Genomic DNA, 24,028 nt, shown 5'->3' on the forward strand with positions numbered 1-24,028 from the left:
AAAGACAGACAGAGACGGTTTTGGTTTCTATAGAGAATTTTTATTGTATTTACAAACAAGCACATGCAGGGGCATGACAGTGACTGACACTAGGGGGCACTGTACTATAATGTGCAACAGGAACAGACCGAGTATAGGCTACAGGGTAGGCTACAACACATCAGAGGATAGAGAGAGCTACAGAACTCACTGCTACGTGCACACACACGCGCGCGCACACACACACACACACACACACGCACACGCACACATACAGACACACACACACACACACACACACGCATACAGAGATAGATAGAGATGAGAAGAGTAGGATAAACACTTCAAGAAAACCCCAGGACAATTAAATAGCATCGATTAAAAACGTCCAATTAAATTACCAGCTTTATGTCATGACTCGTAAATGGAAAAACACACTCAAATCAACAGTAATGCTTCGTCAACATAATTCAATATGAGGTCTATTTTTAATCTCTTAGCATCAGATTCTGTCTTCACAAGGCCCTGGTCTTCATTCTGTCCATGAGGTACAAATGCATGTGCACTCATTTTAATCATCTGAACCCCATGCATCCCTATTCTAGCTTGGAGATTGGTTATTTTTGGCAAAGACATTTGGTGTTGAGTTAACCATGATAATATCACAATCTAATTAAAAATATATGTATATACCACATTAACACTGGCGTCCCTATTAGAAAATTTGCCAACGTTTGCTGTATTTTAACTGATCTACAAGCTCACAATATGTCCCAATACAACGCGTTGTGAGCTTATAAGTCAGCTATTTTTCGCTTATTGTTGTATGACAGGGCTTAAATTCTTTTACACATCTAACATTTTCCCCCCCAACCAATCAGGAGAGAGGGAAACACTCCCAGCCAATCAAAACAGAGATGCTTGTGCATGGGACATTTCCTGATTCAATCAAAAGACAACTATTTGGTATGGAACTCACCTAACCAATCAGAGCGTGGATCTCTGGTAACTAAATGAGGCGGGTCAGCTGGCTGACCAATGACCATTACCTTAAAGATAATAAGCATGAACAAATGGCTTCATAAATATGCATAGTAGTCATTAATATCCAATCTACGCTATAACTACCCAAACACACATATATACTGTATATGGCACAAACTAAATGTATCTATGACTATGAGTAACATTCAAAATAACCAAGTCACGTCCACAGTCACTACATCTAAGACTACCAGCATTAATATGGATGAGTATGATCAAAACCAAACATGGCATGGAATGGAATGGAGGAACGACTGGCGCTGCGTTCACGCTAGTGGCAACAAAGCGACAGGCTACAAGTCATTTTTGACGGAAGCTAACGGCAAGCTACACTCGATGCTGCGCGTTGAGCTACAAAAGCTACAAAAAAATAAATTAAAGTTGAGCTGGCTTCGACATTTTTCAGTGCTCCAATGATGCAGTCAAGTGTCAATCAATTATGTGTTTCCCGCCATTTCCACTCCCAGCTCCGCTTTCCCTGTAATTCCTGCTCCTTTCCATAAATGTAAGAAAAACTAATTATTGCCGTGCAGTTCCCTGTGCTGTTTAACCTGTTTCATTTATGCAGTGTGCGACAACAGACAGAGACTCGGCAACAATGTAGCTGGCCACACTTGGTCAGTTTGTAGCTTTGTCGCTAGTGTGTGAACGCAGCATTAGCTGATCACCACAGTAGGTTTAACAACAACACACACACACACACACACACACACACACACACACACACACACACACACACACACACACACACACACACACACACACACACACACACACACACACACACACACACACACACACACACACACACACACACACACACAGTTCTCAACACCCTTCCCGGGGAACCCAGACTACTTCTGGTTTGGATTCCTTCCGTCCAATCAGAGACTAGTAATTACATTTGGGACACCAGGTGAAATACAATGAACTATCTGGTTATAGCAGAGAAAACTAGCAGTAGCGTCGGCCCTTAGAACATATAAAGTTCCGAAAATGTTGTTTTGATACCTGGGTCTGTCTGTCTGTCTGTCTGTCAGTGAGATTTTTCAAGAAGCAGAAGGTTTGAGCTACAGTAGTTACAGCGTACTGTTTTGTCTGAAAAGCAGATCTTCCTCTAGATATGGGATACAGTAGATAGATATTGTCATTCCTGGCACACGGCACAATGCATACATGGTTAATCTTTAACAACCTTTATGGGTTACGATATCAATACAAATGGCGACATGAAAAACACACAGGAGAGAAGAGGCTGAGTTTCATAATTCTAAAGCCAAACACACGCACACACACACACACACACACACGCACACGCACACACACACACACACACACACACACACACACACACACACACACACACGTGCATGTGTCTTGTTGTATTGACGTGAGATGCAGATGTAAGTGCAGCAACAGAAAGTACTGATGGCATTTTAACTCATAACAAACTGCTTCTTTCCACAGACGTACACGGTTCAGCCGTCGTTTCCTGTTTGGCCATCACCTCCCTCTTCTTCCTCCATCTATCTATCTATCTATCTACTATCTATCTCAGGAGAAGATAATCAATCTCTATTCGTAGAACTATGTATTTATATTTATATATATATATCTGTCATTATGTATATTTATACAGTCAAATATAGTTGCAGGAACATTTTCAAACTCACAGGAGCCGAGAGATTGGAGTGAGAGGCGGGGTCAGGGGAGGTTAAGGGTCAGTAGAACACGGAACACGGCTACGGATCACTAAACATTATTACTGTTAAATTAATGAATCAGTTCATTAATTAATTACTTTACGCAACGGGAGCTACAAGACCACCTACTCTAAAGGGGGATTTGTGTACTTGGTTGCGCGCCGTTGGTGCCGCACAAGCTTGTAAATCGGCTGTAAATTTCCGGTGCGCGACGCGGCGCGCAAGCCGAGTACAAATCGGGGCAAAAAGCATGGCTTCTCCATCCGAACGCCTGCTAGCCAAACAGTGAAACTAGCCAATCACTCGCGCTATCAACTGACGGTCCTCCTCATATACCAGCCAATCGGCTGATTGAAAGATTGTAAGCTCGTCAAATCGTCTATTTCCGATTTTACACTGATCCGGGAAAAAAAGAACACTGGGATGATGGGGTTACAGCGAATTCTCTTCCGCAGGAGGAGGTAGGTTTCAGATGTTAGCAGCTTAGCGAGAGGAGATGAAAGAACGAACGGGGGGAGTTCGGTCGTCACTCCGACAGCAGCGGGAGCTCGAGGTTTCACCCCCCCCCCCCCGAACTCTGAGCGAACTGGACTTGAGTCATTTATCTGCTGCAACGTAGACGCCCGTGTTAACTCAGCAGATCAAAGCAGAGGCAGATCACGACGACGGAGAAGAATCGTCATCGATCTCACATGTTCAGGAGGCAGCGAGGGGTGTGGGTGTGGGGGGGGGGGGGGGCTTTGCAGATTGCCGTTGATGCAAATAAAACCAGAGCCCAGATTAAACTGAGGCCATGCAACTCAACTCAAATGCTTAAACCACACGTCTTCCTCTCAGAGTAGTGACTCCTTGAGGGGCCTCGTCCACAGAAAGCGTTTAGTTTAGTTTTTTTGTTGTTGCTGTAAGTGCTTTTCTGCCATGCATTTCTATGGTTAAAGACCGGAGCGCTCCTCTTCCTACCGCCTCGCCGTTTTTTCTTGGCAAAGCGCCCTGGGGGTGATTAGTTCAACTTTTTGGGGAGTAGGAGCGCCGCTCATCGAGGGCTTCCCCCATCCACTTCCATTCTATGGAAGAAGCGGGGCGGAGCGCCATAACGGGGCGGAGCGTCCCCGACGCGGAGGAGCGTCCCGACGAGGCGGAGCGTCCCGGCGCATTGAACGCGCGCCAGCGGGTGAAGCCCCAAATCAATGTGTCTGATGGTCAGTCAGCGTTCGGGCTCGCGCGCGTGTGTGAGACCGTCCCCAACGTCACTTTCCTACGCAGAGGGATGGAGAGACGCGCCCACAATCGTTGAGCGGAGGCTTGTATTGTAGCTCAGAGCATGTCTGGCTCTCTGGACATGATTATCCAAAGTGCTCCGTCGCTCAAAAAAAAAAAAAAACACTTTCTGTGGATGTGGCCCCTGACGGAAACCTCACTATTCACCTAAAAGACGTTTTTTTCCGTTTTTTTTTGTTAATTCACTTTTTCTTTTAAATTTTCGTCAACAGCAGCTATTTATTACGATGTCACATGATGAGGGAGGCGTAGCCAATGGGCACCAGTCCCTCTTTGTCTCCCCGGCGACAGCGGATCCAGTCGTGGTCCACGCCCCCCAGGACCTCGAGCTCCTCCCCCTTGTGGAAGCTCAGCTCCTCCTCCCCCGTTCCGGAATGGTCGCAGAGCGTCCTCACAGACCTACAGACAGACAGACAGACAGACAGACAGACAGACAGACAGACAGACAGAAAGACAGTATGTGTCAAATTCTCCCTGCCATGGACCCCCGAACAGTCACAAACAAGGTTCGAGAGGGTTGTATTTATGTGTATGTGTCCTTTAAAATACTTTGAAAATAGCCGATCGACAAGCTCGGCTTGATCGATCGGCCATTGTCAGCTAAATCTTTCCCCACAATAACAGAAAATACACTAGGTACAGTATAGAGCCCTGAGGGACTACGGTCAACCGTATACTAGGGTTTAAGTGGTTAACTCAAGCACACATTTGGACAGCAAGGGTTCCCAAACCTTTCAGGCCGCGACCCCCCAAAATAATCATATCTGAACTGGGGACCCTCCACCCTGATAAGCACTTGGAAGTGTAGGAGTTGAGGTATTATTTTAGTTTGACTCGGTTCCACAGATAAATATATTCACAATGTATGCCTCTTTTTTAGGTAATATGTAACAATTTGGCCAATGTTTGACCATTTTACTTATTTTAGAGGTAAAAAGATCTTAAAAGTCCATACATTGTCACTTTAGAAATGTGCAGATACCCTGTATACACTTATACTGTATGTTGGTTTGTTTATACCATACATGGGCAACTGGCGGCCCGGGGGCCACATGTGGCTCTCACCTTCACTTAACACCTTTACCGCCGGGCCCGTAGTTCTACGGGCCGTTAAATCCAACGGTTAAGCGCCGAGCCCGTAGTCCTACGGGCTGCGGTCTTTTCGCGCATGCGCGGTCCGGGTGCACTTTCGGATTTTTTTTGATCCACTTCCGTTTCCGGTTTGATGACAGGAAATAGAATTATTTGGGATCCGGTTTCGACGATCACGCCCGCTCCCATTCTACAGACGAAACTGAAACTCAATTCTCTTCCTGTAGTTTTTTCTCCTCGCATTTCACTGTTTAACGTAATCCGCTCTAACTCAAACATGGATGCCCCGTTTGACACGCGATCTTCACTGGGAGATACAGGGAGATCTCGCGGATGTAAACAGACCGTTCACGGCTCAATCTTAAGGATTTTAACAAGATCTATGGCGACATGAAAAAAACAAAAAAACAACAAAAACACCTTGGCACTGGTGAGTACATTATGAGATTAACCTCTGGCGGTGGATGTGTTAATGCGGCCCGCAGGTTAATATCGTAATACTGATATATTATTGATTTCAGCTGTTACGATTCCAAACATGCAAACAAGACCCGCTTTAATTACTTCAGTCTATATTATAGTAGCTTAATGACTAGTATTAACATTATACATGTCTTTTTTATGTCCAATGTTTTTGTATTTAAGTTCATAAAGTTAACACAAGTATAACGCATATAATGCATTTGAAATTAAATTTAAATGTTACTTTTCAGGAATCCAATTCAAAAATAGTAAAAAAAAATAAAAGAATAATCAGGAGTCCAATAAAAAAATAGCAAAAATAGCAGATCTACAAGCTCAAAACGCATCGCAGTGCGACACGTTTGTAGATCGGCTATTTTTGCAGTAAATGCAATGTGGCCCTCTAGAGTGAGGGTGGAAATATAGTGGCCGACTCCATCATCAAAGTTTCCCACCCCTGGTTTATACCCTTTATACACTTATAGGCCTACTGTATGTTGGTTTGTTTGCTGTGGAGTGAGAAAACAATGTTGCACATTAAGCTAATCATTTGGGGACCCCCCTGGGGGTGCCGACCCCCAGTTTGGGAACAATTGTAGTTGAGTAAAGTTTGAGTATCTATCCTTTGTACTCATGGTGTAGTAGGGTTTACCCAAGCCCCCAGAACGACGGTAGAACAGTGAAGCGGCCAAGCCAGGTGGTCAAATCTGAGAATGCACTTAAAATGCTACTGCGCGTGCATCTCCCGTTTGAACGCATGCTCACGACGCGTTACGACCCATGGAACCAATGGAATGGATCCATATTGGTTCCATGGACCCAATATTTCTTACTTCCGGGTGCTTCAAAACGCCACTGAGCACTTTAATAGAAATGAATAGCTGGGGGCGGGGCAATCCGCCCTCTAGATATATTATAACTCTATGGGTTTACCTGAGGGCTCTGGGCTTGTCCGTCATCTCCAGTGACTCTGGCTCTCTATCGGCGTAGTAGGACTCTCCCAGGGGCTCCAGCGCCCTCCGCAGCATGGGAGTGGAAGTGCTGCTCACCATGCGAGTCAACGCTGTGACCCCCGGAGCGATCCACTCAGACGGACGTCTGGAGAGAGAGAGAGAGGGAGAAAGATAGACACAGACAGACAGACAGACAGACAGACAGACAGACAGACAAAGAGAGCGACAGAGAGAGCGACAGAGAGAGAGACAGAGAGAAGTGAGACCGACTGAAATAAAGGAAAATAAATCAAAAGGCAGAGTAAAATGACCCTAGGGACGATCAGTACATTTTAGTTGACGATTCATTGTCATACAAATAATGACGATTCATGATTTAGTTACCTTTTTCTGTTCTGCTACCAATAAATCAAACTAAACAATGTACCATCGCAAAAAAAAAGACAAATCCCCTACAAGGTATTTTATTGGCTCTCCTTTTTCATTTGGCTGAAAACCTAACCATGCGTCCATGCCCACAGCAGTGCTGTGGTGTTTGGCTTCACAAACAAGTCCATGATAGATGGGAATGCAGTCGGTCCGATAATAGAAGTTTACGCGCCTCCAGGTAAACAGCTGGTGTTGCTAATTCTCCACTCACGCGCCATTAAACTATAGCAGGAGAATGGCAGAACTAGACATGGGTGGCCGTCATTTGGGGTTTCAGAGGATGCCAATTGCCACTCCCTATCATCCGCATTTAAACCTTACAATTTAGGTATTTTATTAATACTAAGCCAATTTTAATATAGGATTTCCTTCACCGCTGAATGTTTTTTTGCAACTTAATCTGATTTTAGATCAACACTTACAGACACTTAATAAAAATAAAATAAAAAAATAAATAAAAAAATAGTAGATCTGCTATTTTTGAACCTTCAGAAACTCAACGAACAGTGACATCATCGGTAGGCAGGTTTGGTCATTTCAAAAAAGATTTAAAATGTTGTATTACATTTTTTATTAATGCGAGAACAATGGCTTCCATGATAGCGCGCTAACTTTCCAGGAAGAGAAAGCCTGCACTTTCTATTAGCTTGGATTCCCCATCGATGATGTCACTGGTAGGCGGGTTTCTGAACTGTCCACAGCCCTCCTCTGAGACAGAGGTGAGTGTGAGTAGACAGAAATAGTACCATAATAATATATTATAATGAGCATTAGTGAGGACCAATTATATGAAGATTGGTCCTTGGTCACTTTTTTTGCCATTGTCTATTTTTTTTATTTTTTATGAAATGACGCTTGTGCAAATAGATGTCATTAATGTGTGGGAAAATACATGGATATATGACATTTATTTCTGTTCATTTCATCCAGCTGTTTTTATACAGATGAATGCAAACGATTATAGCCTAACGATTATGCAGCAAAATAATCGCGGTCAGCTGGAATGATTGCGAACAGGCGATTATGTAATAATTGTGACAGATCTGAATGACACAAACTATTCATACAAACATACACTCTTAACTCACTGTTTCTCAACGTTGGGTCCGTGGACCACCAGGGGCCCAAATGGACCCTTACGGGTCTGTAACTCTGAGAGTGTACAAATGGAACCAAATGGACCCTTACAGGTCTGTAACTCTCAGAGTATACAAATGGAACCAAATGGACCCTTACGGGTCTGTAACTCTCAGAGTATACAAATGGAACCAAACGGACCCTTACAGGTCTGTAACTCTCAGAGTATACAAATGGAACCAAAATGGACCCTTTCGGGTCCATTTGGTTCCATTTGCACACTCTGAGAGTTAAATTAACACTGTTGATTGTACATTATGTCATTATATTGGGGTCCCAGAGATAACAAATAGTATCAAGTGGGGGTCTAATTTGTGTTGTTGAAATGTTTTTTTTTTAATATTCCAAATGTATCAAATGTTTTAAAGATTTTTTGGAAAACAGCCAATGTATAATAGGCTTAAAGTCTTCTGGGGGACCCCTGGAACCCCCCCCAAAGACCCCTGGGGGTCCGCCGGACCCCACACACGGGAGAACCAACTAACCTGGCTGATGTGTGGTGGACAGACAGCGGGCTGATGGGATGTTTGGCGGCTCCGAAGAAGCGGCCCAGACCCCAGGGGACCGCCCCGCCGCTGTCCACCCGAGGGAAGTCGCTCCCCGGCGGGCCGTGGAGCTCAGAGAGCCCCCCGTCCCCCGCCCTCTGGTCCTGAGCTGCGTAGAGACCCAGCTCCGTCAGGTTCTGACCCAACCTGCCTCCCCAACGCACCATCGCACCCCAACCCTGCTGGAGCACCTGCGGGGGGGGGGGGGGGCGGGGGGGGACAGGATCAGTGTGAGTATATACAGACCAGGTGGCAAGGAAGCTCCGCTGGATATGAAGCCAATAAGGAAGTGCTTTTCAGCACTGCAGCTCTCATTAACTCAGTGACCAGATTTCTTGTCATATTTTGCTGTTTACTTAAAGGGACACTTCACCCAAAAAAAACTTTGTTTCAATGGATTAGTCACCCCATGGAGACTTGAATTCATGGATTTTTTTGTTTGTTTTTTGTCTCATTCCTAAGACAATAATTTGATGACCGGCAGCGGTTCCGGTAGGAGACACAACGAGTCTCCGTTGCGTCTCCTACCGGAACCGCTGCCTACCGGTCCGCTGGTCATCAAATTATTGTCTTAGGAATGAGACAAAAACTAAAAAATATCCATGAATTCAAGTCTCCATGGGGTGACTAATCCATTGAAACAAAGTTTTTTTTGGGGTGAAGTGTCCCTTTAAGAGCTGAAGTGACGGGGAGACCCCTGTTGAACAAAACACTCTAATGCACACCGTGCAGCGCTTTGGATAAAGGTGCTACAGTATATAAATGCATTATCTACCATTCACCATTTAAAAAGCAGCCTATAATACCACGTAATTAGCAAAGGTGGTTTTCACTATCTGCCACTGGGAGAGCACTCCAGCCTTGACAAGCAGCTAAGCTAAGAGGATACAACAGCAGTGACAACACACACACAGAAATGTGTGTGGGGAGGAAATAATTGGCATAACGACTAAATTGTGGAGAAAAAAGGGGTAAAAAGGGGTAAAAAGCAAAAGCAGTTAAAGGGATACTTCACTTTCAAATAAAATAAACATTAAAAAAAAATATTTAAAAAAAATGAAAGAAGTTATGGCAAAATAAAGGCCCCCTCACGCATTAGAGTGTCCTACTAATGTGTGAGGGGGCCTTTATTTTGCCATAACTTCTTTAATTTTTTTAAAATATATTTTTTTAATGTTTATTTTATTTGAAAGTGAAGTATCCCTTTAAGTGGTCATGTTCCCGAAATGGTTGCCGCCTAACCCTGGTGTAGCTTATTATTAATTCTAGACACTTTACCTGTTCAGCTTGTTGCGTCAGGCTGACCTCCTCAACAACAGGGGGCGCTATATCTCTGAACTGCTTCTCTTGAACCCACATCAGCTGAGGACTGGTCTGGCCCAGGCTGACCGGGCGAGGTTTAAGGAAGCCCGCGTCGCCGTTGACCAACTTCCCCGGTGCTTCCTCCACCGGGTCGGCCAACGGGGAGGAGCTCGCGTTACTGCCGGCCTCCTTGGTTTTAGGTCTCCCAAAGTCCAGCTCTGATAGGCTCTCCAGGTAGCCGGCCCCGCCCCCTCCTCGCGCCTTGGACAGGGACCCCTGAGGTGGTGATAAGAGTGGTGGACAGTACTTAAGTACATTTATTTGAGTACTGTATCATCGATGGGGAATCAAAGCTAATAGAAACTGCAGGCTATAATGGAAGCCATTGTTCTCGCGTTGATACAAAAGAAAATGCAACCTTTGAAATCTTGTTTGAAAACAAAAAACAAGAAAACTGCCCAACGATGATGTCACTGGTAGGCAGGTTTATGATCTGTTCACAGCCCTCCTCTGAGACACAGACCGAGTAAAATAAAATGGCACCATATTATCATGAGCATTAGTGAGGACCAATTACAGTGTATGGAGATAGGTTGAAAATGGGTGAAGTCGTCCTTTAAGTACATTTTCTCTCTCTCTCTCTCTGCTACATTTCAAATAGAAATATGGTGCTTTTTGAATCCACTACATTTCTAGGAAGGGAGTCAAGGGACTCTTGGGACCCAAACTTACATAAATATAGTATGATATGAATCAACCACTTGAAAATAGCAGATCTACAAGCTCACAACGACGCGTCGCACCATGACACATTGTGAGCGTGTAGATCTGCTATTTTCAAAATGTTGAAACTTTCATAAAATGCCTGATGTATTATTCATTTATTTTATGTTTTTAAACCTTTTTTTTAGGAATCGTCCCAAATTTCAATACAGCAATGCATCGATACAAAAAAAGAAAAAAGGCACTTCGTAATTTGTACTTTTGAATACTTTTACTTGAGCACATACTTTGTCCGCCACCCGCTGTGGCGTCGGCCTGATGAACCCCGCCTCCTGGCTAGCAGCGGTGGGGGGCGGGCTGTGCTGGGGGACCTCCGGGCTGCTGCGATTGGCCGGCTCGACGAGGTGGTGGTGGTGCTGGAAGAGGAGGTCCAGGTTGAAGGTGAGGAGGCTGAGGGGCTGCAGGAGGAGCAGCACCTCCTCAAACAGAGACTGGCAGGAGGAGAGGCGCACGAAGGAGCACGGGTGGTAGAACGTCTCCAGCACATCTGGGGGGAGGAGGGGACACACAGAGACCATCACTTAACCCATTCAATCCGGGGAGGGGACGCATCTGTGGCATTAGTAGATTTCTTTGGCTATTCAAAAATAGCAGATCTACAAGCTCATAGCGCTATTTTGGAAAAATCGTGAACATTTGTGCAAATCTTTGAATAATACATTTTTTAAAGGGAACATTTTTGACTCAAATCTTTGCTTCTGGGAATCTGGGGGGGTCCCTATTACAAAATATTTTGAGATGGGGGTCCGCGGCCAAATACATTTAATTTTGGGGGTCCTTGACATGAAAAAGTTTGCGAACCGCTGATACAGAAACATACGTTTTTCCAAAAAACTGTAGGATTTAGAAGACATTTGTAGAATCCCCCAGAAGCAAAGATTTTAGTCAAAAATGTTCGCTTTAAGAAATGATATTATTTTTCAAAATCTGGATCAGGGCCCACTTGAAAAAAATCTCAAAAAGAGCTTGCGGCCACCCATCTGACCACTTAACACGGTAGCCCAATGGCATTTTCAGAACATGTTTATTTTAAAGCAGCATTACGTAACTTTTTAAAAATTAATACAATTTTATTTTGTCCAATCTGTCTAGTAGAGTATGTTAATACAATAACGTATACAATTGGGGTGGTTGTATTTTGTCTCCCTGCTCTTCTATTGAGACATTTAGATGGTGTCAAAGGTCAAGTCTCACCTAGACACAGGATCTGACATAAAATTTGTACCTGATGGTCAAGATTCAATTTATCCCCTGAGCAAGCAGGGAGACTCTATTAGCTCAATGGTAAAAAATGTCAGCACTTTCAGCACTTCAGCACTTTCAGTACAAACATTTACCACTGAGTGCGCATTTTTTGCCACGCAATGGTAAACATTTCAGCACATTTCAGCAGTAAACAGGGTTCAAATCCGGGGTAGAAGAGGAAAGTTATATAGTGCAGCTTTAATGATCAATCAATCGATTTGAAAGTATACTTTTAAGTTTTAACATGATATTTTACAAAGATCACAGGTGGGTCATGAGGCCTGGTCTGTTTGGAGGCAGAGCCACATTTTAAACAAAATTCTAACTTGCATTTTAGGGTCATTATATTGTCAAACATTCCGATCCGGTGATTATGTAATAATTGTGACAGGTCTAAATGACAGTATTCATACTAATATACACACATACGGTACACTCTAACTCACCGTTTCTCAACGTTAGGTCCGAATGGACCCAACGCTTAGCGACATTGTCAGACAACACACATGTGAGGGACTATGTCAGCTTGTGTCAGATGTAAGAAGGGGGTCTCCAAAGGAAAATAAATGTTTGGGAACCACTGACACAGGAATTTGATGACAAGGACACACAAAAGTCTGCTATCTTCTGAGCTGAGCACAGCTGGTGAAAAAGACGCAGGGCTTGGCTCGCGCAAAAAGGATTGACGGGAGTCTTAACAAATGGCCTGTGTTCACAGTGATCATCTGTGAAGATATCTGTGCCGTTTGGCTGAGCTTTCTGACAAGGGGGGGATGTTGCAAACATCACTGAATCTGTGCAAACATCAGCTGCTGTTCAAAAAACAACAACACCATTTTCGGCATAGATGATCAAATTTTTTATGATGATATTGCAAAGTTGACAATATTCTTACATCCCTAAAAAAAACTGCCATCAGCAGTTAAACATGCAGGTACACACACTCATGGTCCTATAGACATATATAAACATTGTAGTCAATGTTGTGTTTCTTAAAATGCTCTTATGTGTAAATTAAACCATCAAGAGGTACAGATGTCACCACATTCAGAGAATCTCGATTACTAATGACCTGGTTATTAGTATTGCAGTATTAACAAAACACAGCTATTATAGTGTATTATTATTTTACATATTTTGTATTTTTGTCTTGTTTGAAGCACTTTGAAATTGTGCTCATGAGAAGTGGTACACAGATAAAGTGTAGTATTACTGATATTATTAACTGATTAATTAATTAATTTGTAAAACAATGTATTAGGGAACTCACCGCTACAGGACTGAAGGTGGGATAACCACAAATCCAGAGATTTTGTGCTGAAAATCAAGACGGAGAAAAGATAATGAATTGTATCTGGGATTTGTGCAAAAATACTACAAATGTCATTGTTGTTGTCGCTCTTTAGTGTGTAATGTCCCTTTAAAAGGCCCAGTATAGGGAGGAAGAGGAGGAGGGAAACTTACTTGAGCAGGCCGAGGAGGAAGGCATTGAACCTGTGTTTACTCTGCCTGAGCTGAGGAAGAGATGCTACTCGCACCTGGAGACTGTACAGACCCTGGGTGGAAGGACCTGCAGAGAGAGAGAGAGAGAGAGAGAGAGAGAGAGAGAGAGAGAGAGAGAGAGAGAGAAGAACGAGAGACAAACGAGAGAGACAGACAGAAGGAGAGAGACAGCAAAACAGAAATGAAAAGGGGGCCGAAGGAGAAAGCAAGTGAGAGAGACAGATGTGAGCAAGCTGGTCTCACAGCATGTTCAGTGAAACCCCTCCAAATGATCCAGAAATGTTCAATTTCTCCCAAAGTTATTATAGTTTTGAAATGTTCATACATTTTTCAGTTATTTAAAAAAAAAAAGTTTTAGTGTTTTTTATTGTAATATGAGGTAGTCATGAACAAGATTAAAAAACCTTAGAATTACAGCAGATCTACAAGCTCACAAAGCGTTGCTATGTGACACGTTGTGAGCTTGTAGATTCGCTACTTTCAAAAATAATTTACAATATTTCTGGCCATTTTTGACAACAAAAGGGCTTAAAACTGGCACAGCTAAAATGACTTATGTATGACATTTTGACAAAGACTAAAACTGAGGAAAATGTCTCAATGTTTTTCGTTGCTTTTGGTAAGTTTTGTAAACACACCATACCGTTTCAGTTAGTTATCGTTTTTGATTTCAGTTACAGTAACTAATATGTTTTCACAATTCTAGTTTTCATTATTCCGTTAATTTAACTATAACAACCCTGGTCTCTCCCCTTCTGTGTTCCCTTTACTGGTTGCTGGTTGCTGCCTGCCTCCAGATCAAAACACTGGTGATGCCCTACAAGGCAGCCAAGGGCACGGCACCCCACGTACCTTCAAGACCGTCAGAACTGCACACTCACTCCTCATTTTCTACCGCAGTCTGAAAACTCATCTCTTCAGACTCCACCTCACTACCTAGAACTCACCTCTTCAGACTTCACCTCACCCCCTAGCACTCATCTCTTCAGACTCCACCTCACCCCCTAGCACTAACCTCTTCAGACTCCACCTCACCCCCTAGCACTCACCTCTTCAGACTCCACCTCACCCCCTAGCACTCACCTCTTCAGACCCCACCTCACCCCCTAGCACTCACCTCTTCAGACCCCACCTCACCCCCTAGCACTCACCTCTTCAGACTCCACCTCACCCCCTAGCACTCACCTCTTCAGACCCCACCTCACTACCTAGAACTCACCTCTCTTTGGATCACTTCTTGCTGTTCGTTTTGATAGATACTAATACAATGCAGATGTATGTTGGTTGTTCAGTTAAAGTATTTTACTTACATACACAGACATAGGCAGCTGTTTCCTTGACCACAAACGTAAGGAAGTTATTTACATAGCATGTTGTTTAGACAGATGCTAGGTTTGATCTTCACCTGGTATCCTAGTTTCTTTGTATCACTAAATTGTTCCCCTGCCACTCTATTTCCATGACCATTTACCCTGTCCCATCGCTGTGATTTTTTAATCACTTGACCACTTCACATTCACAGCAAAGCAGGAGTGGCGATAGCTAGGCTTTAAGGCGTGGCCAAACGAGCCGCTAGGTGAGCCAGCGCCCACGGCGAGCAACTGACAGCCTCTCGCATTGACGAGGAACGGCGAACCATGGTGGACAGAATTTGTTATCACATCCAAATTGCACATACGGTAGCACTTGACAGTGACAGGTGCCCCGACGCCCATTATTCCGACGTCCCGTTGGTCTGACTGGCCCCGTTATGACATAATAGGAACAGGACCCTGGATACATAGGACCTGGGGGACATACCATAGGTATGACGCCATTTATTCTGATCTGGAAGTCTGCTAAATACCTAAATTGAAATTGTAGATAAAAAAAGGATAAGAGAGAAGGCTATTGAGAGGAGGAAGGTAACGAACAGATGAGAGACTTTCTTCCCAGGATCACAGCTGATCTTGAACTTCTGCAGAGAAGTGTGAGTGAAATGGATGCTTTGTTAGCAGCTGTTCTAGGGGATCTGTGGAGGAGAGTCGGTAAAATGGATGCTTTGTTTACCCGGCTTGGTGGAGGCCTGGACCAAACCCCAGGCTGAATTTGGCCGCCTGCCCGCAATCAGGTCACTCTGGTGGGGCTTGAGGCCGTCAGACAGCAGGCTCCACAGGGCAGGACACAAACACTGCACCACCACACGACCCAGTGAGGGATTCACACTGCTGTCTCCTGACAACGCCTAGAGGAGAGGAGAGGAGAGGAGAGGAGAGGAGAGGAGAGGAGAGGAGAGGAGAGGAGAGAGGAGAGGAGAGAGGAGAGGAGGAGAGATGGGGAAGGGCAGAAAGTAGGACAGGAGGACAGCAATATAGAGGATGAGGGATGGAGAGACGGTACAAGTGCATATGAGAGAGAGAGAGAGAGAGAGAGAGAGAGAGAGAGAGAGAGAGAGAGGGGGGCGGGGGAGAAACAGGACAAGAGACATGATGACATCATTAGGAGGTTAGGAATTAAGGAGACAGTTTGAGCTTGGTTGTATTTTATAAACCATACACCACAGTCTAATAATAACAATAATAACAGCATAGCTTTCCTGTGCAAATGAAAAAGGCTTTCAGACAGTAAGTTAAATTAATTACCAGTTACTGATAGTGATGCTGCCTTGAAACCCCCGACACATAATAGCCCATCATAAAATGTCAATTGAAAAAATGAATTCTTCAAGGCTCAGCGCAGAGTAGAAGCTCAGTGTCTCGTAACTGTGCTGCTGTTTTTGTAGCATAGAGTAAATATGAGGCACTCGCATTCAAAAAGTTCAATTCAAAACATACACTGGCCTCGGGCCTCTATTTATCACTACTCCATTTCGTAGTGATAAATAGCAACTTAACATTTGTTTACAAACATAAACAAACATTCATGTACGGTACTGTACTTGCAACCCCATTTGAAATTGAGGGGCTATCCCATAGCCTGAGGGGACGGGAGAGTCGGCTAAACGTGTTGCGACTGATTCGGTCAGTGAACGACCCGCCCCCGTGGCTGTGATTGGCTGAGAAGCACCCAGCCGTTGTTTCACTAGGGGGGGGGGGGGGCGTTCGGAAATATAGCACTGAGCGCACTGGCCAATACAAACTAATAGGCGAGTGCGCTCGAGGTGCGCATTTCCGAATGCACCCAAGGTAACATCATGATAAGGTAGAGAAAGGCCCTTTCAGCAGGTCTTTGACGTTGCTGAGCCGTGAGTGGCGTAGCAGCGTCAGCCGTGTGTTAAAAGTCGCTGAGCTGTGAATGGCATAGCAGTTTCAGCTGAGTGTTTAGCGGCCATGTCCACCAAGGCATTTATTTTTTCTTCTGGGCGCAGCGTATATATGTTTTGAATTGTTTTCAACGAGAGCGCTGCGTATTGACGCTATGCAAGGCGCTGAGCGTGTATTCTACGCTTTCACGTCAGGCATTTTCATCTGAGCTACCCAGAGTGTTTTAGGAGAGTGCCAAGCTGGGAGAAAATCAACACTATGGTAGACAAAATGGCCTCAATGTTTGAGCTGAGTGGTTTGCTGTGTGCATGTGGCAGCGTGAGCTGCACTTTCTGTGTGAACACAAGCAGACAGACAGACAGACAGACAGACAGACAGACAGACAGACAGACAGACAGACAGACAGACAGACAGTTTTACCTTCTGTACTACAGTCCTGGAGGAACTGAACTGAGCCAAGATGGCCTCCACTGCCACGCTGACTGCACTGACAAGAGCTGGAGGGACACAGAACCACGGGTTACATCACAGACCTTTACCATGTCAGTTGTAAATCAGTGGTTCCCAAACGTTTGATTTGCAAGGACCCACGCTTTGGTATTTATTACGGACCCCCGTGAATCTGAGAGTGTACGAATGGAGCCAAATGGACCTGTAAGGGTCCATTTGGCGCCATTGGTATACTCTCAGAGTTGCATGCCTGTAAAGGTCCATTTGGTTCCTATAATTTAGCTGGGGACCCCCTGGAACCCCCTCAAGGACCCCCAACTTTGAGAACCACTGAGTTCCATCGGAAACCCACGACACGTTGCGTCACACACCCTCGGTCCATACCTTTCTTGTCCTGCAGAGGGCAGAGTGAGGACATCAGACCTCTCGTAGGAACATGCACATCTTCTTCTCCCATCCAGGAAGTCCCTCCCCTCTGTACGGAGCCGGCGAATGAGACGCTACGAACGGCTGTGATTGACAGCGAGACGGGGGTTAACATACCAAGTAGGCAGCGTAGGATTCACAGACATACATTTTTTTATCTACGCAGACAGAAAAAGCCACAACTAAACATTGGTGCTATTAGTAGTAGATAGTCAAAATCACAGTAACTAAGCAATGGAGCGCAGGGATTATTAGCGCATGGTGTGCAGTGGTCATCAATGTGTCCGTGGCAAGACTTGTCCATGTCCGTGGGACATTTTTATTTAAAGAAATACAAAACAAAAATATATGATTTTCATTATAATTTTCCCATTATAATGCTCTTATTTTGTTCATGTAATATGACACCAAAGCACTGATTGTACTGATAAGTCCCAATTACTGAAATTCCCCAAACTGCCTTTTAGCATTGCTTGCGTAATTGTACATGCTGTGCTGTCAGCAATTTGTTTATAAAGTATTCAATCAATCGTGTGTATGTCTTGCATAAAGGGCTGCTGGGTCGCAAGACAAATTTCAGTGTGAGTTGACAATAAAGTATTATCGTATCGTATCGTAATAAAAAAAACATTCAATAGACTTGGAGAGGCTTCTATTCAGAATCTAGGACACTGATTAATGAATAGAGAAATGCAGAAATACTATCATTTCATTTTAAAATATGCAGCACATTGGCATTAATACACACTATATGGCATATTAGGAGTTTACTAAGGCAAGGTCTATTATGTGTTTCTGGTAATGTTATCGAGTGCTCATTTTGCACGTCCGTGGCAATAACTAAGTGTGGCGTGAAAAAATGTCCATCACAAGCTGCCATGGTGATGACCTCTGAAGTTAGCAAAAAAACACATCTGGTATTTTCCAGTTGTGAACCATGTCTAATCAACACTACATTATTTCACTAATTAACAGAATAATTAATGAAAGGAGCTGTTGTAGTTGATTGGTTGGACCTTCATGGTTCATGATTGGACAATACTGAATGAACACTTCCTGGTTCCTAGGGAAGGAAGACTCTGTGCCATCTCACTGTTACACACACATACACACACCTAGACGCATGCACACGCACGCACACCCACACGTGCACACGAACGCATTCGCGCAGACACACACATGCACGCGCCGCATGCACACATGCGTGCACACAAACACGCACGTACGCACACACACACACAGACAGACACACGCACGCACGCACACACACACACACACACACACACACACACACACACACACACGCCGGATGCAGAGCAAGGGGAAAAGGATTGTGTGACAATCGATGGGGGTGGCACGTGTGCAGAGGTCAAGTGTCACACACCGTACTCTAAACCACGCCGTTTGACGTCCATATAAATTGATTTATATAAACCAGTTATATAAATGCTAACATTTATACAGTTCACACGAGCAGTGCAGTTAGTTTGCTTTGACTATTTCATTACCACTACGCTACAAACACCATGGACAATGAATGAGTATCTGTCAAGTCCTGCACCAAATGCATGTTCAACAACACATGCAACACAACATGGAGAGAAACGGGCAGACAGGATGGACGGCTAAAGACAGACAGATAGTGAGACAGATGGTTTAGACAGACGGTTTAGACAGACAGACAGACAGACAGACAGACAGACAGACAGACAGACAGACAGACAGACAGACAGACAGACAGACAGACAGACAGACAGACAGACAGACAGACAGACAGACAGACAGGCAAGCAGGCAGGCAGGCAAACAGACAGGCAGAGAGGTAGAGAGACAAAACAAGACAGATAGACAGATGGACTGACGGATGGATGTACGGACAGACAGACAGACAGACAGACAGACAGACAGACAGACAGACAGACAGACAGACCGTAAAGCAAGCATTATTAAAAACAGAAAGAGAGAATGACAAGAGAAGAGAAGAGAAGAGAAGAGAAGAGAAGAGAAGAGAAGAGAAGAGAAGAGAGGAGGTCTTACTGAGAGCACGTGGCTGCAGAGCGGTAGCAGCAGCAGCAGTGGTAGTGGTAGTGGTGGTAGTGGTAGCCTGGCAGAGGTTTTTGGGGGGCAGGGGTGGCGGGGGCAGGGGCGGGTAGAGGTAAGGGTAGTACAGGGGGGCGGCCAGGGCGGGGAGGGTGTGCGACCGGGGGAAGAGCGGCGAGCCGAGCCGCGAGCCCTCGGTGCCGGGCGGCGGCGCCCCGGAGCGAAAGGGAGGAGAGAGCGCTCCGATGGGGGAGAGGCGGGGAGGCGCGCCCCGGTGCAGGGGGCAGTTCTTGGGGTGGTACAGGTAACAGGTGGGCAGAGGGGGCAGCGCTTTGGAGGCCCTGGTCACGTAGCCGCCGGGGTCGTTCGCCGCGGTGCGTTTGTCCGCCGCGTGCAGAGAGTCCATGGCGCTCAGCGCGGTGGAGAACGACAACGTGGCGTCTACGTTCTTGTAAGGGGTGGAGCAACTAGGCGACGGCGGGGCGGCGGCATTGACGGGGGCGGGCGGGGCGGCGGCGGCGTCAAAGTACAGAGAGTCAAAGTGACTGAGGGACTCGGACAGGAAGTCGTAATCGAACGCCGCCGCGTCCGTTTCCGAGTCGGCGGCGGCGTCGTTTCCTGGGCCGATAGCGCCCCGGGACGCCGGAGCGTGGCCCCGCCCCCCGCGGCTTACGGCGTTCTCCGAGCCCGGGTCTCGGCGGAGACGGGCAGAGTAGGGGGGGTCGCCGCCGCCGCCGCTGCCTACGTGGTTTAGGGGTCGAGGGTCGGGGAGGTTTGGGGGTCGGGGGTCGGCGGGTTGGGGGTGGGGGTCGCAGCGACGCTGGGCCGAGTGGAGGAAGTAAGGGGACGAGAGGGAGGGGGGGAGAGGGGAGGAGGACGCTGCTTATTGGACGGGATAAAGAAGCCAAAGTTTGTGTGGGGGAGGGGTGTGGGGCAGGGCGGGGCGGGGCAGGGCGGGGCATGGGGCGGGGCGGGGCGGGGGGGGGGGGGCGTGTACGACCAAGGCGAGATGAGGGGAGAGAGAGAGACAGAGTAGAGGACAAAAACAGTCGGAGATGACAAGAATGGGGATGGGAGAGAGAGAGAGAGAGAGAGAGAAAAAACGGAGAGACATAAAATGAATAAATGTAAATAAATAAATGGGAAGGAGAGAGAGAGAGAGAGAGAGATGGAGAGAATGTTAGTGTCCGTCGGGAGAAGAATGCACACACCCCATGACTCATCACGTGTCACACATGCAGAGAATGCAGAGATTTAAACACCATGTCAACAGATATACACACAGATGAGTTATGATCCATAACAATCACAATAACCCCTGTATTAATGAGCAGTAATAATTAACAAAATGGAGATATTGTATATGGCAGTATCCGGCCACAGCACCCCCACTGGCAATATCACAGTACAGCATGACTTTTGTTATACCACAGTTTAATTTAAATAATTATTTATTGTTGTCACATGCAATTCAACAACAGTGAAACTGTTATCAGCCTCAAGTGCTGATGAAAATACCTTTTGACAATTTATTACAAATAAATACACTTAAATACACTAGAAAAAAATAAAATAAATAAAAAAACAACAATAAGAAACAGGTATTAAAAAATAACTAAATTCAAATCTAATTAAATCTTAATCCAGAAGTACATTGCAGGCAAGACAGTTTATTCCACAAAATAAAATGGCTCCTTTGTTTATTTCCCTTTTCTCTAACTCCCCCAGATCCTTCTGTAAACGTTGATTCAGGCGCAGGCTGGTCCTCAGTTTTCCATTAATTCGTTGTCATCAAAAAATCTAATTAAAAATGATTTCTTCAAAGCAAACTACATGTGACAAAGTCATTATAATTCATTTTCTGCCAGTAAAGCAAACGGATGCCATAGATAACGCTAGGTCCTTTCTGACAGCTAGCAGCCGTGTCTTTTTGAACTGTACTTCCCTGTGCTTGTCTTTGCAAACTGTTAATGAAGTATTCAATCAATCAATCAATCAATCAATCAATCACAGACCCCCATTTGACAGGGTCCTAAATCTACACTGTAACATCCTCATTGTTTGTTTAACTCTGAGAGTGTACACATGGAACCAAACCGACCCTTATTTGTACACTCTCAAGAGTTACAGCCCGAAATGGGTCCATTTGGAACCAGCCAACAAGCTCATGGTGTTGGACACACATGTGGCCAGCAAGCTTCAGACGACACTCCTTGATCTTGTGTGTTACTCTCAGCATGCCGTCCCCCCAAAGGTCAATGATCCATACGCAGTCCTACCACCACACATCAAGGGCCAATGCGCAGCATGGGGGCCACATCGGTGGTGATGTTATGCCAGCGCCTTTGGGTTTTCTCCCATGTTGAGAAGTAGTACTATATATCTTCAGACTCTCATCCTCCACTGACAATAAAAGGTTTCTCCGCTGTATCTGAGACCAACATTGTTGTGTAGTTTTTTTTGTTGCACTGTAGTTTTTGGTCCAGTTGTGTTGAATGTCCAACGAACCACAATTGAAACACGCCTCTGGCTTTTTTTGTGCGTCATCCATTTGCCTTGTTTTTAACGAGCTGTGCTGCCTGTGCCTTTTAAAAAAGGATTTCAATAAAATAAAATAAAAACATGTCTATGTCATCCGTGAAGTCCAGGTCGGTGATGTTCACTGGGGGCACTCGCCGACTCTTGCGTGGCATGAGGGCGAAGCCCAGCTCTTCCTCTGTCCCACGGATGGCGAGCAGGTCGCCCTCTAGTACTCCTGCCAAGATGTCGAACAGCTCCAATAGCTCATACAAAAAGTGTTGATTTTGACAGCAAATTTTGATTTTGTTTTAGTCATAGTCTTTTGTCTTGATGGCATCGAAATGATTTTCACTTAGCTGCATGCCGAAAATAGCCGATCTACAAGCTCACAACGCAAGCTCACAACGCGTCGTACTGCTAATCCCTCCCTAACATTTTAGTCTAGTTTTTATTTGTTGACGAAATTGTCAGTATATTTAGTCTTAGTTTTAGTCATCATAGCTTAGTTTTTATTTAGATTTTATTTCGTTTTCGTGAGTGAAAAAAAAGGTAGTCAACGAACATTTTTCGTCAGTTTTAGTCGACGAAATCAACACTGCTCACAACACGCAAATCTCGGGCGGTCTAAGTGCAGCGGGCCAAGCAAGAAGTACTCTTTAGGGAGCTAAATCTTGTTTGGTTCTGGAACTTCATGCCTTTAATTCCTCCGTTTACACTTTAATGTTATAATTTTTGTTTTGTTGTTACCTCTCGTTTTCTTTAACCGTCCTGTGTTTCATAACTGTGGTACTGCCGTGACAACTGCATTTCCCTTGTGGGATCGGGGTCTATCTATCTGGTATCTAACATCTCGGCGGTACCGCCGGGCGTAATGACCCTGCCCCGGGTGTGTGTAGGACGCAGACACACATTTTTACAACCTGCATAATGTCCAGGATCTGTCCCCTGTGGACAGAGTAAAACGCTTTGCAGAAGTCAATGAAGGTTATTACCAAGGATAATAACCTTGTTTTTGAGCTCCGTGTACAGTATATGATTCAGTCCAGTGCAGCACTGTGCAGTACAGTATTTTACAGCACAGTGCCGTACCATACAGTACCGTACAGTACAGTACAGTACAGTACAGTACAGAACGGAACAGTACAGAATAGTAGAGTGCTGAGTGCTGAGTCAGTGACCAACACATTTCCTATTGCGTTCTGCTTCGTCACTGTTTACTTATCTGTGTGTAGCTGCACTCCCCAACTGTCTACAACATTACGTACGTAACACTACATTACACTAGATTACACTATGTTACACTATGTTACACTAGTATGTAATGTAACTCCATAATAGATTACATTAGGTGTCACACACACACGATTAGTATAGTTACTGCTCTTTGGTGTGTTTTTATACCTGCTGCTCTTTGATGTGTTTTATACGTAATGCTCTGTTCTTTAATTCTTTAACCATGTCACTTTATCTCAAACTGTGATTTTATATACCTGCTGCTATTTTATATACCGGGTAATTATGTTTTCCACCTGCACAAGAAGCATTTCTGCCTTCCATAGTGCCATTTATCCATTGCTATGTTTAGTCATGTACATTATGCATATTGGACTTTGTATATTTGATTTGACTGTCCCTTCCTGATATTTTTGTTCTGAGTTCTGTGTTCCTTTCCTGTCTATGCTCTCTTTCCCTGTTCTAACTGTTCCTGTAACTGTTGTTAAAAATACTTCCACCCACTCCTACACCTGTAATACAGTAACAATTCTGATTCACAGCAGCATGGAGAGAGAGAGAGAGAGCGAGAGAGAGAGAGAGAGAGAGAGAGAGAGAGAGAGAGAGAGAGAGAGAGAGAGAGAGAGAGAGAGAGAGTGTGCGTACCTTAGACCTGGGAGCCTG

The 24,028-nt window shown here is 44.9% G+C and overlaps 1 protein-coding gene across 4 annotated transcripts; it reads right to left on the bottom strand.

Annotated features, from left to right (window-relative positions):
* Nucleotides 1-65: 65 nt before the first annotated feature.
* rusc1 (RUN and SH3 domain containing 1) lies at nucleotides 66-24,028 on the bottom strand. 4 transcript variants are annotated; one of them, XR_013933014.1, is made up of 12 exons: nucleotides 24,011-24,028; nucleotides 17,532-17,657; nucleotides 17,118-17,194; nucleotides 15,505-15,679; nucleotides 13,417-13,522; nucleotides 13,223-13,269; nucleotides 10,935-11,194; nucleotides 9,901-10,200; nucleotides 8,563-8,813; nucleotides 6,492-6,656; nucleotides 2,352-4,403; nucleotides 66-2,293 (listed from the first exon to the last, which is right to left on the bottom strand). XR_013933014.1 is itself a non-coding variant. In XM_080426283.1 (11 exons), the coding sequence occupies exons 2-11, from the start codon at nucleotides 17,602-17,604 to the stop codon at nucleotides 4,235-4,237; spliced, it is 1,623 nt and encodes a 540-aa protein (XP_080282409.1). In that variant the 5' UTR covers nucleotides 17,605-17,657; nucleotides 24,011-24,028; the 3' UTR covers nucleotides 66-4,234. The 4 variants fall into 4 exon arrangements, 1 of the variants encoding a protein (XP_080282409.1); XR_013933015.1 differs by having other exon boundaries at nucleotides 2,348-4,403; XR_013933016.1 differs by having other exon boundaries at nucleotides 2,326-4,403.

This window comes from Gymnoscopelus braueri (genome assembly GCF_963280865.1).
Source record: "Gymnoscopelus braueri genome assembly, chromosome: 4".
In the NCBI taxonomy this organism is placed as follows: Eukaryota; Metazoa; Chordata; class Actinopteri; order Myctophiformes; family Myctophidae; genus Gymnoscopelus; species Gymnoscopelus braueri.